The 16,443-nt window shown below is 39.1% G+C and overlaps 1 protein-coding gene across 1 annotated transcript in view; it reads right to left on the bottom strand.

Annotated features, from left to right (window-relative positions):
- The window catches only part of BRAF (B-Raf proto-oncogene, serine/threonine kinase), a 77,111-nt gene that overhangs the window by 31,727 nt on the left and 28,941 nt on the right, over window positions 1-16,443 (bottom strand). Inside the window, exons 3-5 of the mRNA XM_058806136.1 lie at window positions 16,052-16,315; window positions 2,114-2,217; window positions 1,305-1,407 (exon numbers count right to left, since the gene is read on the bottom strand). Of these exons, the coding sequence (XP_058662119.1) occupies window positions 1,305-1,407; window positions 2,114-2,217; window positions 16,052-16,315 (471 nt within the window). The remainder of the gene's footprint in view (window positions 1-1,304; window positions 1,408-2,113; window positions 2,218-16,051; window positions 16,316-16,443) is intronic.

Raw genomic sequence — 16,443 nt, 5'->3', positions numbered from 1 at the left:
GATCATCGGCTCCTTTTTGAAATAGTTTTCCTGCACTAAAACATTCCTTCAACTGTTTCTTGGAATTAATGCTTCACAAGAGCAAAAAATCTGAAGCAAAACTTCACTATTATCATGCTAGACACAAACATTGAGAATTTATTTGGATACAACCTATAAAACCAAAAGCTGCTGAATTACTATTTCATATTCTAACTTTTCCAGAAGGCAAAGGACATTTCTATCTAATACTGACAGGACTGGAAATACACAAGCATATTGGCATATATGCATATATATACATACACACATGTGTGTATATACATACACACACACATACATACATATATATGTATATATATACATGTATATATATATACACATATATTAAAATTATAAATATATATATGTATATATACGTATACACATACACACACGTATATATTATATACACATATATATACAGGGCTTCAATGTATGGTTATAGCTATAATTTTGACTACTGAAACTCAGAAACATTCAGAATCACAAAAGGGTGATTGTGCATCCTCCCCTGATTATAGGGGGGGAAATGATTTAGTTAATTTTCAAATTTAGCAATACCTAATGTAAAAACACATTCTTAGTTCTATTATTACATGTAACAATCAGAATTTCAGTGGGATATAAAAAATGTAAGCCTTTTACTAGAGTTCACCTAACTAGCCATAACTCCAACAGCCTGTTTGAGCTAAATAGATTGAAACAGCTTGCAGATAGAATTTTGCTATGTTTTAAGCTGAAATAGGTGGTCTTTCTTTCCCAGTATGACAGACATTATTTCCAGGATTTTGTATGTAGCTGGAAACATTTAGACAGATTCTGTTTAGCAGCTTCCATTTACTTGATGCCTTATCAGGTCAAAACATATTTGTGCACTGCATCATTGATGATGTCAGCACTGCTCTGGGAATAGTTAGTTCATTAGTTAATTGCTGCTGCAGAGCCAGCAGGGAGGCCCAGAATACATTTTATAGATACAGCAATACAAAAATAGTAGATTATTACAGCTCTGCAATGCAGTACTGATATAAACCCCTTACATTTATAGATTTTAGAGGGTGTATTCCAACAAAACATGAAAGTTTTAAGGGTGATCAAGTACCCTAGCATCACTTATTCCAAATACAATTCAATCAAATTCACTTAAGCTACTGTGATTAAAAACTTCTTTTGCAACTCCCACCACATCCCACAGATGCAAAATATTCCAAGTTGGCAATTTGAATTTGAAAGTATGAAGTTGATGTAACCCCACTCAGCATCTCACAAGACCCAGTACATACGAAATTGTGTGTCGTGAGTGGCACGTTCTCCAAAACTTCCACATGCAACTCCTCTCCTGTGAGCCAGGAAATGTCTGTGTCCCAGCCAATTGGCTTCTTCTCTCTAAAGTGAAAATAAGCCTCTCATTAGCATCAGCACACAAGCCCTTGCATGTCTCTTGCCAAAGTTGTGAGATCAGCTAAAAAGTTACACTGTGGGGGGTTGCTACCCAGTCTAATTGCAGGAAACTTTAGAACAAGACCTTAGGCTCAATACATGGCAAACAAAGCACACCTTCCCTGGACAAACTGCAGGAAGGAAATGCACTTTTTCACCAGCTCCAGTAATGGCCAATTCCTTATTTCCCACATGGCAGATGGCTTTTTGATCAAATAAAGTGTTTGTGAAGGTACCTGTTGTGTAAGAGTTCCACAGAGATAACTAATTGTGCACATGAATATACAAATTTTTAGGGGTGAAAACTTGTTTTTTCCCTCCCAAGGGAACTCTGTCCTTAGTTAAGAATGCATTATAGCCAAATTAAATAACATCAAGAAGTTAACACAGCCTATTTAATACTTGTTTGGTTAGCATGAGTTGGATGAGTGTTTTGCCATAATTTCATATTACTGAATATTATGCCTGAGCCTTTTCTGAGGAGTTACACATTCTTTTCAACATGTCTATGACGTGCAAATTGTTTAGTGCAAAGTATGCAAAGTATCAGAAAATTCTGAACTTTGTAAACAACCTCTGGATAGAGCTGACCATCCTGGGTAGCTCCAATAATTGATTCTAAGAGCAAAAAAGCATCCCACACAAGCCATACCCATCTTGTATTCTGTAAACAGCACAGCATTCTGGAATAAGACCTCTCATCATCAGCGCTTTTTTTAAGCTGTCTCGGACTGTCACTCCACATCTTGCTGGAACCTAAAGGTCAAATACAAAAGAAATTAGTTAAAACAAGTTCCGATTTATCCCCCAAAACTGATGCAAACATTTGACCCTCAAGTGCTAAAACCCACTCTTCAGGATGCTTTACAGATTTGTAGGTCAGAGTTCTCCAAAACCTTTTTTGTATCAAGAAAAATTTTATTGCTGAATAGTATATGAGGAAAAAAGCTCAGCTAGAGGAGCCAACAAGCTCTACAAATCTATTAACATTTGGAACAGAATCTTCACTCAACTCCACAAGTGAATTTCCAACTTTCTCAACTGGAAGAAATTGGCACACAGATAGCTAATAACTACATACAGCTTTAATTTTACAGGCTGGCCTGAACATAAGTGGGGAAACATGCCAAGTGAAATTAAGTGAAGGAACTAACTTGGACTGCACTCAAAAAACATTACAATAAAATGTAAATATTTTATTTTCTATTTCTAAAACAGAAGATAAGCATGCAAACAAGTGAAACAAAACAGTCATCTGAGTCAGGCAGACCATCACCTCTCACTTTAACCTATATTTGTAACTCTACAGATACATCTTACATGAAAATATATTGCTCTTTTCTGTTTCCCAGCTTGACAAGTTTAGATAACTAAGAGGATGAGAAGAATGGAGGAGCATATTAAAACTAGCCAAATCAAGAACTCCATACTATGTAAAGGTATTTTCCTCAATTCTAATTGTAAGCATATCTTATAAGTAGATCATCTCTAGGTAAACCTGTGATTTAACAGTGTATAGTGTCAAGTCATAAAAAAAGAATACATGATCTGGTGATTAAGTGCAGTTAAGGTATTGAATATTATGTACTAACTATTTTGAGAACTCGGTAGTGAAAATATGTAAGTCAGGCACTGTACACACTATGATACTGCCTATAATCACAGACAGTACCTTGGACACAAATCAGAAGAAAAACCTACAAACTTAACAAACCTGATAAGTGTGTCTGAACACCTGAAACTCAAATCTAGCTTGCAAGTGGCTTAAGCCAGAGCACTCAGTAGCCAAAAGCAGTCTTTTAATCAGCTTCAACTAGCTTTGGATCAGAGCCTAGTTTTTGTTCCCTGTGTTTAAATTTCCATGGGTATTTAGGGGCTCTATGTCCTACTTAAGCATGACAGTGCAAAGTAGCAGCCTGTTTCAAGTAGCTGTGTGAACACCACTTGAGGTTACACTATATCCTGCATTTCTAGAACTCAAACACATGCGCTTTCAGAAGACACAAATTAAAGGAATATTTTGCTTCACCATCATTTTCCCATTAACAGGAGAGGGTCTCTTTACAGGATATTTATGCATTTCATCTGGTCAACACAAACATTTTAAAAAAGATTATTTTTCTGAATTCCTTGAAAAAAAAACACCCTATAGCACAGTTCTTTACACCCTTGATACTCAGCCTTAGGTGACTTGGGTTTACACATTGTATTCTTTTTTAATACATCTTTTTATTACTCTAAGTAAGTAACTCCTTAGAAAGGAACTCCTCTCCTTTCTCCAAGGATGGAGGGTGTGACTCATTCTTTTATACAAATGTTGAGTCTAAATTATGATTGTTGTATTGATACAGCAAAACATCTATTAAAGATTTGTCTTGACCTGCAAAGGTGATTAGAAATTATAAGTGAAGTTGTATTATTAATTCTGTATTATGTTACTTTTAAATTGCACAACATTGATTCTGCTTGTAGAACTCATATACCATTCTAATAATAAATTCTGCACTATGCTAATCCAAGTGTCTTGTTAAGAAAATAACTCTTTAATTGTCCCTATGATTTAGTGCCATCATCATTCTGCCAAAGACCCCTAAAAGAACTTGTCTGTCCCCTCAGTGTTCCTCTCCATGCCTCCAACATATATATTTACAAATAGAGTGAATATTTTTAGGAATCTGACTGAAGTCTGAGCATTCAGGTGTGCTCCAAACTCCCCCCCACATTAGATCCAATCATGAGCCATTTTGATGGAGGAAGCAGGTGTTCTTTGGCTCAAGGCTATTTTCCCTCTGAGTATAGCTCCTGCTGGATTGAGGTTGAGTCCCCACAGACAATTCATGTCTACCTTTCCAGCAACCTCAGTCACTTCACCACTGACATCCACAGTGGCAGAAGAAACTGAAATACTGCAAAGGTGGCAGGCAGATGATGGGGACAAAAAGGGGAATAAAAGAGCCTGGAAAGAGGCTGGGCATGAAGGAGAAATGGGAGGAGAGGGTACAACTTCAAGTAATGAACATGCAGGGAATGTATGTGTATACCCAGAGAGGGAATCGTGATGAGCAGGTTGGTGGGAATCAAACAAACAAGACAGAGGGAGACAGACTGAAGAGCTGAGGCTGAGGGCAGGAAAAAATGATGTGAGGAACCACCTTGCAGGGAGAACTGCTTGGAGAACCTGGGGAAGTACTGGAAGTACATCCTGAACAGGAAGCTGTGATTGGGAGAAAAGGTGGCTGGTTTTGGACAAGGACCACCAGGGGGAAGGAGGTGCCTAGGAGCAGCAACAGAACCCAGCACAGAGTAGGAGGAGGTTCTAGCTTAGGCAGAACACTCCAACAGAGTTAAGTGTTAAAAGAAACCAGGTTAGTAAAATCCTGACCAGTGTGAGGGAGTGGAACAGGATAAGAAAGAAAAGCCAAGCAGTAGGAAGATTACTAACATTAAAGAAGAGATAAGCAGTCTTGCAGTCAGTGGAAAACATTTTCTTCCTCCAGCACTGACCCTCCATAAATGATGACAACATCCTCCAGTAACTCATGAAGCAAAGAAATGCATCAGGAACCTCCAAGTTCCAATGCTATTAATTAATTACACTGGTGTAATTCTTTTTCCTTTTAATTTTGTCGACAACAAGATTTATGAAGTTAAAGGGTTTCTTTTAGGAGATCAATAAAGTTGGAAATACAAACTCTCAAAATTTGGGAAGTATCAGAATGAAGGTTAGCTACAGCAACAAAAGTGGAATAGGACTATGAAAAATGTGCATTAAACATCTTGCTCACTAACCATTTGCTTTTCCTCAGTATTATTATCCCAAGACCCCTTCATTAAAATCCAAACCATATTTATGCAACTTGCAATTAGAAACATGGGTAGAACATTTGTTCTCTTCACTGCCATTTGCATCACGATCCAGCTAAAACCCAAAGAACTGCTTTTATTACTCTCAAAAACCATCATGATCCTGAATCAGCATCACATTTAGAACATTCTCTTACAGAACTCCCGAGCAGAGAAACATAAGGCCAAATTAAAAGAACTTAGTGCTAGAATAAGTCCCTGTAGTATTGATTAATCATTTTCCCAGACTGGTACAGCATGGTCTGTCACCATCTGTGCATGAAGCCCTTCAGCCCCCTCCTTCAGTCCCTACCAGCACCTGCTGTAAAGCAGAAATCTCACCCTGCAAAGCATTCCCTCTGAAACCTCTTTTTGTCCCCAGCTTCTCTTCACCCCCAAATTAAGGCCAAGTTAAAGAAAAAGCTGGTTCCAACACAGTGATTTGGAGATCAACTTAGACTTTAGAAAAACAAAACCCAACCCCATTCCTGCCTAACAGACTCCTGCTGACTCCAAAGCAGGAGTTTGGGAAGAGCTTCTTTCTCAGCCCCAGGCACAGGGAGGGTGTGTGGCCCCCAGGCTGGGAGGGGAGCAGCGGCAGGAGCCCTGCATGGTGCAGCCCTGCCAGCAGCTCCAGCTCGGCAGGGAGGCACCACGGAGGGTTTATCAATTCCATCTAGAGTTCTGCCAGCATTCCCACAGAGCACTTCAACTGAATCACATCAGCATTTTTTAACAAAATCAGTTCCCTAGGAGAAAATTTCTCATCTACTCCAAAACACACAGCACTCTTATGCCTGCAACCCAATACACTGAACAAAGCTGGCATTTTATTGAAACATAGAACATTTAATATTATTTAAAATCCATTTTGTTTGCACAGACCCATTATCTCTTGATCCCTCTCTTTTATAACTTAGAGAATCTAAGTGTTTCACAATGGTTACCACCTAGAAACTCATGTTACTAATCTAGGGGATGTACTCCTAAATTGTGATTGTTAAGGGCTTTCTTTTCAGGTTACGTATATATATAAGATTTGTGGATCAGAAAAGGCTTAGGTTTTTATAGCAATTAGTAAGTTGATTCAGCAAGCAACTTTCAAAAGTGAAGGGTATGAAAGTGTGGGCTATATAACACTAAGGAACAGCACAGAAGCCGCCAACACAGACTGCTAGGTGTGTTCAGTGTGTAGATTAATAATATACCAGAGAAGATAATTAACTTGAGCATCCTAAATTGTGTAAGTAGCAATTCAGGGAAACACCAAAACACATGCTTAAGTTTGCAAATATTAAGCCTCAAGGAAAAAAACTGAAAATTATTCCAGATTGCAGATATTCTCCAAGCAGTTTTCCTACCTAGACAGATTAAAAAGAGCTGTAGCCCTTTACATCCTCATTTCTTTTACTCACCTGAACTATTTCTAGGGACAGCATTTGTAACAACATTATTGATATATATATTTAGTACTGCAGCCACAAGTATTTAAGCAATGCATAATAAATCATTTATTTCTGTAAATCAGGTCATTCCCAATTCAGTAAGAAATTCAGGGCTACATCCCTAAATAACTCTTACATCACTTTTCTAGCATCAGACTAGAAACTGGCATAATCTCAGTAAGCTAAAAATGCTTCCTTACACCACCATAGTTTCCAATGTTTTAGAGCAATAAAGACACTGAGAATCACTCCAAAAAAGCAATGCAAAAGTATTCTCTGAAAGTGGAAAGGCTGGTCAGCCCCGAATATCCAGTATTACACTTCTCTAAACTAGTCAGCTGGCTTTATTTTTCCCTCAGCCTAACACTGTCATTCAGCTCACTCTGGCCAAGTGTAACACATGTACAGAATGTAAGGTATGTGTAACAGCTCAGAGCTTCAGAGCACTTCCAAACAATCAAGCAGACTACGGGTACAATAGTGGAAATATGCCAAGTGCAATGGATTTCAAATATCACTTCAAAGTATTTATTTGTTTACCACAACACATACAGCCTGAAAGATCACACTTTATTCCTCCCCATACCTGATACCCAGGACTAAAACATTTCAGCCACATGTTCGTAGAATTCAATGTGTTGGGAGAAAATTAGGCTAAACGATACTTTTGCCAAATAATTAGTTGTAATTAGCTATACTTTGGCCAAATTAGGCTATACTTTTGCCAAATAATTAGTCTGGCCTTCTAACATGGAAAGTTTTCTGGTAAAATCCAAACATGAGATCCACATTTAATTTCTCATCTTACTTATGGAGGATGAACACTTTACCAAATCAGTCATCTACTTCTTACAGCACTAACAGATAAAATTACTCTCATTTGTGGCAAAAAGGACATAAGATGGCACTGAACATCACATCCTCTAGAAAAGAACACAGCTTTCAGAAACAGCTGTTCTGGATATCAGGACATGAAGCTCTGTCCAGCTTCCAGGAGAAAGCAGCAAGAAAATACATTCTTAATGAAGCATATTAGTGAGACAAATGAGAGGCAGTTTCACTGCATTAAATCTTGTTTCCAAGGGAAATTGATCAGAATTTATCTGTTTTACAAAGCTGTTACCATTCAATCAAATGCATTCCATTTAACTTGCAAAGACATGGGTTATCAGCACCCCTTGGCACCTCCAATGCAATCAAATGTAGAACACAACAGACTGATTTATGTCAGTGCAGAAATATTTTCTCAAGAATACAACATCACTCAACCACACTGGATGAAACCTATTGTGCCTAATGGATGGCCTCCATATATAATTTTTCAAACTTTTGAGAGACAGCTCCAAACTGTGTTCAGAAGAGCACTGATCATTTTAAAGGGGACAGTAGAGACCAGATCACCTTCAAATTTTTGTTAGGGTGAGTGTCAGTGGCAGAAACTGTGAAGGCTGACAGTGACCTATTAGTAAAATAAAGTTTGGAAAATATGGCTTTAGATTTCAGACTTGCAAGAAATGCTCTTTCTTGCAGCCACTATATGGGCACAAAACCCCAGGACCTCGTGGTTTCTGTTCAAGACACAAAAAAGACAGCTGGCTGTTCTCCAAACCAAAACCCACATGCATTAGAAATTTAAGGTACAAAACAGTTTAAACAAATCTTTGTAATAGAGTTCACTTTTGTAGAGTCCTGTCTCAGCTGATCCCACTCCAAGTGCTTTAAAAGCAGCGTGGAGGCAAGAAACTACAGCAGAAGGGCTAAAATTCACATCCTTCTCTAAGCTGTTGCAACTGATCCTAAAACCAAATGGATGCTTCCATCCTCAGGTAGTACACACATTCTCTACAAACACTGAAACTCCCCTTGGCTAGTTTGCTTAAAAAACACAAGAAGCTTGAATTTAAGTATGACTTACTAGACATGGAATTAAAATATTTATTATGATCATTTTCAGATTTGAGACTTGCATTCCATTTCACTGAGTGCCTGCCTAGCACATTATGAGGTAAAGGAAGCATGTTCCAAACAGTATTTTTTTTCTAGCATCCATTACTTTCTACAGCCAGACTTTCCATCTCATGAGGAATCACTAAACACTCCTTATTTGAGTAAAAACCAACAATCAGAGTTGCACATGGCATTCCAGATGACAAGTCATCAGTTTTCTAATGGCAAGTTTTCAATATTGTTTCACTTTGCAATCTAAGACAGTGTGTCAATAAAACTGTAGTAGATTAAATTATTCTCTTTTCAACACATATGCCTTTGAATTTATCCAGCATTTGAGGGTAGTTTGTGTTGAGTTATCCCTGGCAGGCAGCTCAGCACCACCCAGCTGGTTGCTGACTCCCTCCTCAGTGGGAAGGGAGAAGAGAATTGGAAGGACAAAAGAAAGAAACTCTCGAGGAAAGAGAAAAGACAATTGAATAAGTGATGGAATAAATTTTCCTAGGGATTGAGAAGCACCAAGTAAAGCTTACTTGAAAGTAAACTCCATTTACTTCATATCCCCAGACTGTTAATAAGATGCATAAAATTCCTAAGTATTCAGATACATTCAGCAACCAACCACTGGCATAGGCTAAAAATAAACTCCATTTCTGCTGCTTGTTTGATACAACATGGGAGGTTTTAATTGTATTTCTGATTAGTAAAACCTAATCATGTCAGACCAGGTGTGCAATTAAAAGCAAGAAACTGGTTTATTCAGCTGCCTGAACATCCCTTCTCTGAATTTTCCTCATACTTGACAGGTGAAACTGGTAGGGCAGCTCAAATGCCTACAGAAATCCAGTGCTTACTACTCAGAAAGCTTGAGGCACAAACTCACAGCATAAACAACAGAAAGCAAGATGCAAATCTGAACTCAAAAGAAATTAATCAAGTACCAGATTTAAACACAGAATATTTGAAGGATCCCAGTTGTGCATGCATGATGAATTAATTTATGCTAAGAATTTACATAGAATAAAAATAGCATATTCTTCTAGTCTTCATGACTGCAGAGAAGATCACATGATTGCCTGCCTAATTAAAAGGCAGATGTACTAATAAACCAAGGTGTGACAAGACTGAGACACTCTAAGAACTGGTCCCATGCACAGCATTCTCAGTCCTGTTTAGCTTCTTTAACTCTTAAACATACAATTTGTCACTTTTAAAAACTCAGTCTCACATTCACATTTTGAGAACTTCCATGAACTTTCCAGCAGATGTTTAACTATGAGAAGCATATGAAGCATACCAACACAACACCAAGTGAAAAGGCTTTACTGGCCCAGATTTATGCTGAGTTTTTACACAAAGTACCTCTAATTACTCTTAAACTTCAGAATAGCACAAAATAAAGAACAACCAAAATGCACACAATATTCTATAGTTTAACATAGAAAAAAGGGTAACTTATTTTGTGACCTGAAGTATTACTTTTGGTTTAGAAGCTACCATGGAAATTTTCTGACGTTGTGATGGGTGATAACACACCATGATTTGATCCTATCAAGAATCTGCAAACAACTGAAATATTTGGAGGTCACCAAGCTTTCTCAAAACATGTACAACATCTGGTTTTTTTTGTTCCCCCTTGCTTCACTGTCCCCACTCAGACCACTACAGACAGATATAGAATTCAAAGTGACCAAACCCACTCCTTGCTTATGCTGACAGAGATGGCATTGGAGCTGGGAGAGGATCCTTTATAAAAGTACCTGGGGAGAGCAGTGGAGACTCCTTACCACCCTCACTCCACCCAGAGGGCCAGAAGACATGAAGGGAACATTTCCTTTGGAAGCTGGTGATGTGCAGAAGGCAGCAACAGAGCACAGAGATGAACCCCAAGACCTATGAGCACCTGATGCCTTTCAAATGCCCATCACTCCTCACACTTCAACAGTTTTCCTGTAACTTTCCATGCCCCATATTATCCTTCAGGAGAGCTCATTTGCTGTCAGACTGTTTTTTCCCCCACTCCAAGTACTTGTCCAAAAGGGATTTCCTGGGTAATCAAAATCATTCAGGGCTGCTATTCCTCAATTGTATGATCTTGTTCATAAAGTACTTGAGTTAGAAGCCCTCTTACTGCAGTTCCTTCTTTCCTAGAATTCTCTCATTCTCTTCTTTTACTAGGACTTCCCTACAACACCAAAAACATCCTAATATTGTTCCTCTGCAGAGTCATAACCAGTTTTAGCTACCTGTTTTTATGCCAGGCCTCATGTTAAATGGTTTTTCTCAGAAGCCCTTATTTCACTTAAAATAAAGTAGCATGTGGCAGATTTAAAGATCAACACAGAACATGATTACGCACGCTCCACATAACCATGCCCAAGGAATTCTAACCACAAGACACAAATTCCTGGTATTCATAGCATACATTGAATGGAGGCTGGACAGAGGGCTTCCAAACAGAAAAGACTTAAACTCATAAAATTCCTGAGTGACAAATAGTTCAAATTTGGAAGACAACCCATGGAAAATATCATACATGCCTGACCTATTCTTGTGCTCTTTCATTGTGACAGAGAGATACTCCAGATATGTCCACAAAATGTTGACTCCATTCCATGTTTCAGAAAGCTTTCCTCCAAGAGAGGAAACCAGCCTCACCTGATGGGCCATGGGAGAACTGTCTAAAAATTCTTGCTAGTGCCTTAAAGAAGCAAGCAATCTAATTGGAGAAATCTCTAAATAATTTTAACTATTTTGACAGCTTTCACAGAGCAAAAACTGGAACTCTTCTTGAAATTGGAAATGTAGGTTTTTCCTTATTCCAACCTACCAGTTAAAATTGGTGCACAAAAGATTCTGTACCCACATCCTCAAAAATTATTCCCCCAACACTCAAGGAAAAGTATTAGGGGAAAAAGATAAATCACACAACTTCAAGCAATCCCACAAAACGCTTAAATCTTTCCCCACATGCAAATACCATATTCCTGCATTCTTTATACTCTTAGAAAGCTTTTTGATGCTAATTGCCTAAACTCCTTCAGTTCATTTTAAACTTTTTCCATGTCTCCTTCCTCTTACACAAACCAGAAGTTACCCTCTTTGTCCTGTACCTCTGCATCAGTTGATAATCACCATTCTGCTTGAATTACTGTCCCATCTCAACAACCAGGTATGTGTCTACTTCTGTTCATTTGTGTGAGCACTGTCTTATGTCTCTTTTCTTTCTCTGCATGCACATTCAACCATACAATTTGGAAAAAAAATCCTAATCCACACCACAACTAAGAATGTCCAAGGCCATGATCACTGTTGGCTCCATGCATTCCCTCAGAAATCTCACCAGTAAATATCATCTGCTTCCATTCAAGACTACCTCCCTTCCACCAAAACCAAGTTTTAGCATGTAACAAACAGACTTCTGGCAACCAGCAGGAGATGAGAGTTTTTATACTTTCCTTCCACCTCCAAAAGCTCTCCCTTAATTAGCAGATTTGTTACTATGCACACCACAGACATTTACATTCCTAACCCAAACAAGCTTGAAACAACTATTTCCCAAAATTTTGCCACTGCTTGTATAAGCCTCATCAACTTGTTCTACAAAACAATTTTTCATCTCAGGTAGACTTGCACCATCTTCTATTTTTATGACTTCAACGTCCTTCTCTCTGGCCTAGAACAAAATGAACAAACCCACCCTCACAGACTTATCTGAGTGACATTTGTGTGGAATGCTTCTCCAAAGGATGTGTGACTTGCCAGTAGAACAAAGCCAATAAGGAAAGAAGTACACATGCTTCTCTCTCTGCATTATAGGGGATAAAATTACCCCAGCACAGAGAAGAAAAAACAATCTGTTGTTTCTTCTAGGAGGTTGTTCACAGAAAGAAACTTCTCTTCATCCCTTTCCAGGACCAGGACAAGGAAAACAATCTTTTATTTCTGACACCACTTAGTCATTGATTCCCCTCCAGCTAACCAAGCCAACTATTTGGTTTTGCTTTCAAAAAAAAAAGTTACTCTTGAACTCTGTCCTGCAGTCAGCTGCATCAAAATGCTGACTTCAAATGATCAGCAGCAGTTGGCTCTGACCAGACCTGTCAGGCTTTCAGACAAGCACCTTCACACCTTAGGAAAAGGTTTGTCCAACCTCTGCCTTATCATGACACACACAAACAAACTTCCCTTCAGCACCACAATCACATTCACTGAACACCATGGGCTCATTTCTTTGTACTCCAGCAGTTTCCTTAAATTGTATTTTGAACTGGAGTCAGCTCCAACAGATGTATTTGCTTGATCCTACACAAACAATAACACATAGAGAACTCTCAACTACCAAGGCAGTTGCTAGTCAAAAATGTAAGATATGCAAGCAACTCCCCCCCATTTCCTGCATTTTTAGCAGCTCTAAACAAATAGCAGAAGGCTGTTGTAGTACTTGGGGATCAAAGAAAAAATAATGAGGTTGGCTTTCCATTACCAACTCAATTCCAGTCACTTTAAGTCAGTTTAAGAAATGTCATGGCATTCCCAGACAAAAATAGGCTCCTTGGGATCTGACAACATTTCTCCCCTCCTGAAGTGAATTGGAAATAGAGACTGAAATTATTGTTGTGATATTAACAAGATTTTCTTTCAGAAGCAGATATTAATTGAAAGCAATTCAGGTTGAGGTGGGGAGGAGATTGCTGCAACACTGGAACTTTAACAATCAAGCCACCTGCTTGATTGTAGAACACACCAGCCTTGTTCTAACAGCCATATGAAATGGGAACTAGGACAAGCAGAAGGCTCTAATAGCAGGTACCACATATTTTCACAAGGAAGCTCCTTCCAGCTCCAACCCATCACAAGCCACCCTGTACACTTGAGCATCCTGAACTAACATCCCAGCTACATCAGCAAAGGGCTCAGCTAATGGGCACAACTGGGACACAACCAGTCTGCTTTAAAAGCCAAAGGTTATGAAGGAAGATAAACGTGTGCAACGCTTCTCAATCCACTGAGAGAATGAAGGAAGCACTCTCAGAGTTCAGTGAAAAATGCTGGATGCTTTTTTAGGTTAGTAACCCATCATCTGACTGCTGGCTATTAAAACTGCACTGAGGATCACAGAATCTTAGATTGTGGCACCCAAAAGTGCACACAGTTCTCAAGGTGAGGCCACATTTGTTTAGAGGAGAATCACATCTCCCAGCTAATTAGTGACGCTGTGCTTGATGCACCCTAGGATTCAGCAAGCAGCTGCAGTTCCTTCTGGATTGTCATTGCTCCTGGCATTTCCTTAGTTTTCAACAGACTACATGTAGGATCAATAAACACTGAAAACAAAGGAATTACATTAAGAGTTGCCATACAAGAAATTCCTGACTTTCTCATTAAAATGATCACTGGTTCAAGTTTCAGAGAAATGAACTTCAGCTCCAAGGCCAATAACCCCCACACTCAAGAGCTCTTATAAGCACCATTTCTCAGCTCTAAACCAGAGATACTTTATGAGTATACAAAAGGAAAATAAGAAAAAGTTCAGCTTAGTAACACAACTTGATCCAAGCTGTGTAAAACTGAAATAAAAAGAACCAAAGCAAGCTGGAAACTAGCTGCAGAGCTGGACCTGTAAGGCAAATAGTGTTAATCCTCCACTAGAAAGCTGGAGACAGAAGCAAGAGCCTCTCCCTGACTACACCCAAGTTAAACCATGTTTGCCTGCCATAGCCCAGAAAGAGCATCTAGTGCTGTGAAAAATATAACAGGATTGAGGAGGAGGAGGTAAAAAGGGAGAGGCAAAGAAGCAGAACAAGAGTATGGCTGATGAGGGGGAAAGAATAAGAGCAGAATTACACTATGTGGGTTACAGGACAGAAGAACACATAAGAGAGACAACACAGGTAACGCACAGAACAGTGCAGGAATTGATATGCTGTGACTCTTTACAGGAAAGAAACAAAACCAACTTATGAGCCCCATGAGGGGCTGCAAATAGCCTGACAGGGTGGGACAGAACACATGAAGAACCCAGAGTCCCTCCAAAATCCAGGACCTTCTCTCCAGATCTCACTCTGCGGGTAGTACTGTGTGCTTAGACCTGCCTCAACAGGCAGAGAACAGAATCAATTGGCTTTACACTGTACATTCTGCACAGTGGTCACAGGACTCCCACTCTTTAAGTCAAAACCCAAATATTATTTTCCATTTTCAGCAATCCTGAACAATTAAGCAATAAAAAAAAAAAAAGTCAGGTGAAAACAACCGCCCTCCAATGTTGTTCCCACTACAAGTCTTTTGCTCAGTGAGGGTGGCAGAGAAAGGGTGAGGACATGTCCAACACCCAGAACTACTCAGTTGATGTCTTCTTTTTACCAGCAACTCAAATTCAACAGAGAGTAACAATCCAGAGATAGCTGACACCTGACTGACTGCTGCAAAATGTTCTGGTTTGACAATTCTTGTCCATTCGTTTCCCACCTTTTCTGGAAACCCTGCTCCCCTGCTAAATTTGGATTATGTACTACCTTGCAAAACAGAGCCTAGACTATGGCTTGTCAATAATTTCATGTATCACAGTTTGCAGTCTATTGTTCTAAAGGACACATCAAGGCTCTTCAGCTGGCAGCTCTTAAGGGATACAAAAATTCCCTTCTCTAGCAGCAAAAGGTGAATTTACTCTTCCATGACAGGAGGAGTCACTGTAACATTGTCAAAACTGATAAACACCAGGTTCCAAGCAGTTTGTGGGCAACACTTTCAAGCCCTCTAATTGCAACTTGTGTCCCTCCTCTAATCGGCTCCCTACACAAGACCTGAAAGCATCATCATGGTGTCCATACAAATGCTCACCACGGTGAGTGGGGAGGAAAAAATAAAAGAAAAAAAAAACCCAAGCAATTCTGCATAGCCCTCCTAAGCTGCAAGAGGCTGGTTCTTACTCTAAAGCATTCAATGCTTCTGGTAACTCTGATAACAGAAAATGCTTCCTCCATCTCGCCCTGTTAAACTAATCAATAGTTTTGTATAAGACAAGAAATAGAGTTTATTGCCACTTTCTAACTATTGTAAAATACTACTTATCCAATAAAACTGATTTGAGAAAAAAAATTCTTGAGGTATCTTCATCGTTACAAAACTCCTTTCAAGTTCTGTATTCTATATTATTACTATAATGGACTTTTATGAGTTAATCCTTTCAAAAACACTCAACAGATCAAAACAACTGAGTGCAGCAGAGCACTGTGATCATGACACTTCTGACCTCCACCCAGGTATATTTCAGCTCTTAAATTAACTTTTACTTACAGAGGGAGAGACAGAGGAAATATTGAGGTTACAAGTATGAATAGAAACTGACTCACCACAGTCCTTTGCTTGTTGGGCAGGAAGACTCTAACAATGGGCTTCTGTGGAGACTTAGGGTTATTCCGTGACATATCAGCAGGGTTTTGATAAACTGAAAGGGATGAAGGTGCTACAGAGAGGCTAGAGGAGGATGATGATGCAACTGTGTCTGTTGAAGCTGAACTAGAGACAGAGAAATCAGTTCCATTCCCCATGGATTCCAGTAACTGCTGCTCTCTCTGCTGTAGAGCATCAAGCTTGCTGGTGTACTCTTCATAGGCCTGTGAAGGAACAGCAGCTGTTTTAATCATGTAGCAGCCTCAGACAAAACCAGACATCTAAATTCAGAACAAACGTCAAACAAAACACTTCCTAAAGTAACACAAGTTTCCCAAGAATATGGACAAAA

The sequence above is a fragment of the Ammospiza caudacuta genome, chromosome 5 (genome assembly GCF_027887145.1).
Source record: "Ammospiza caudacuta isolate bAmmCau1 chromosome 5, bAmmCau1.pri, whole genome shotgun sequence".
Lineage (NCBI taxonomy): Eukaryota > Metazoa > Chordata > Aves > Passeriformes > Passerellidae > Ammospiza > Ammospiza caudacuta.
Note: the sequence above shows the minus strand (reverse complement) of the source record. Positions and strands in the feature narration are given on the sequence as shown.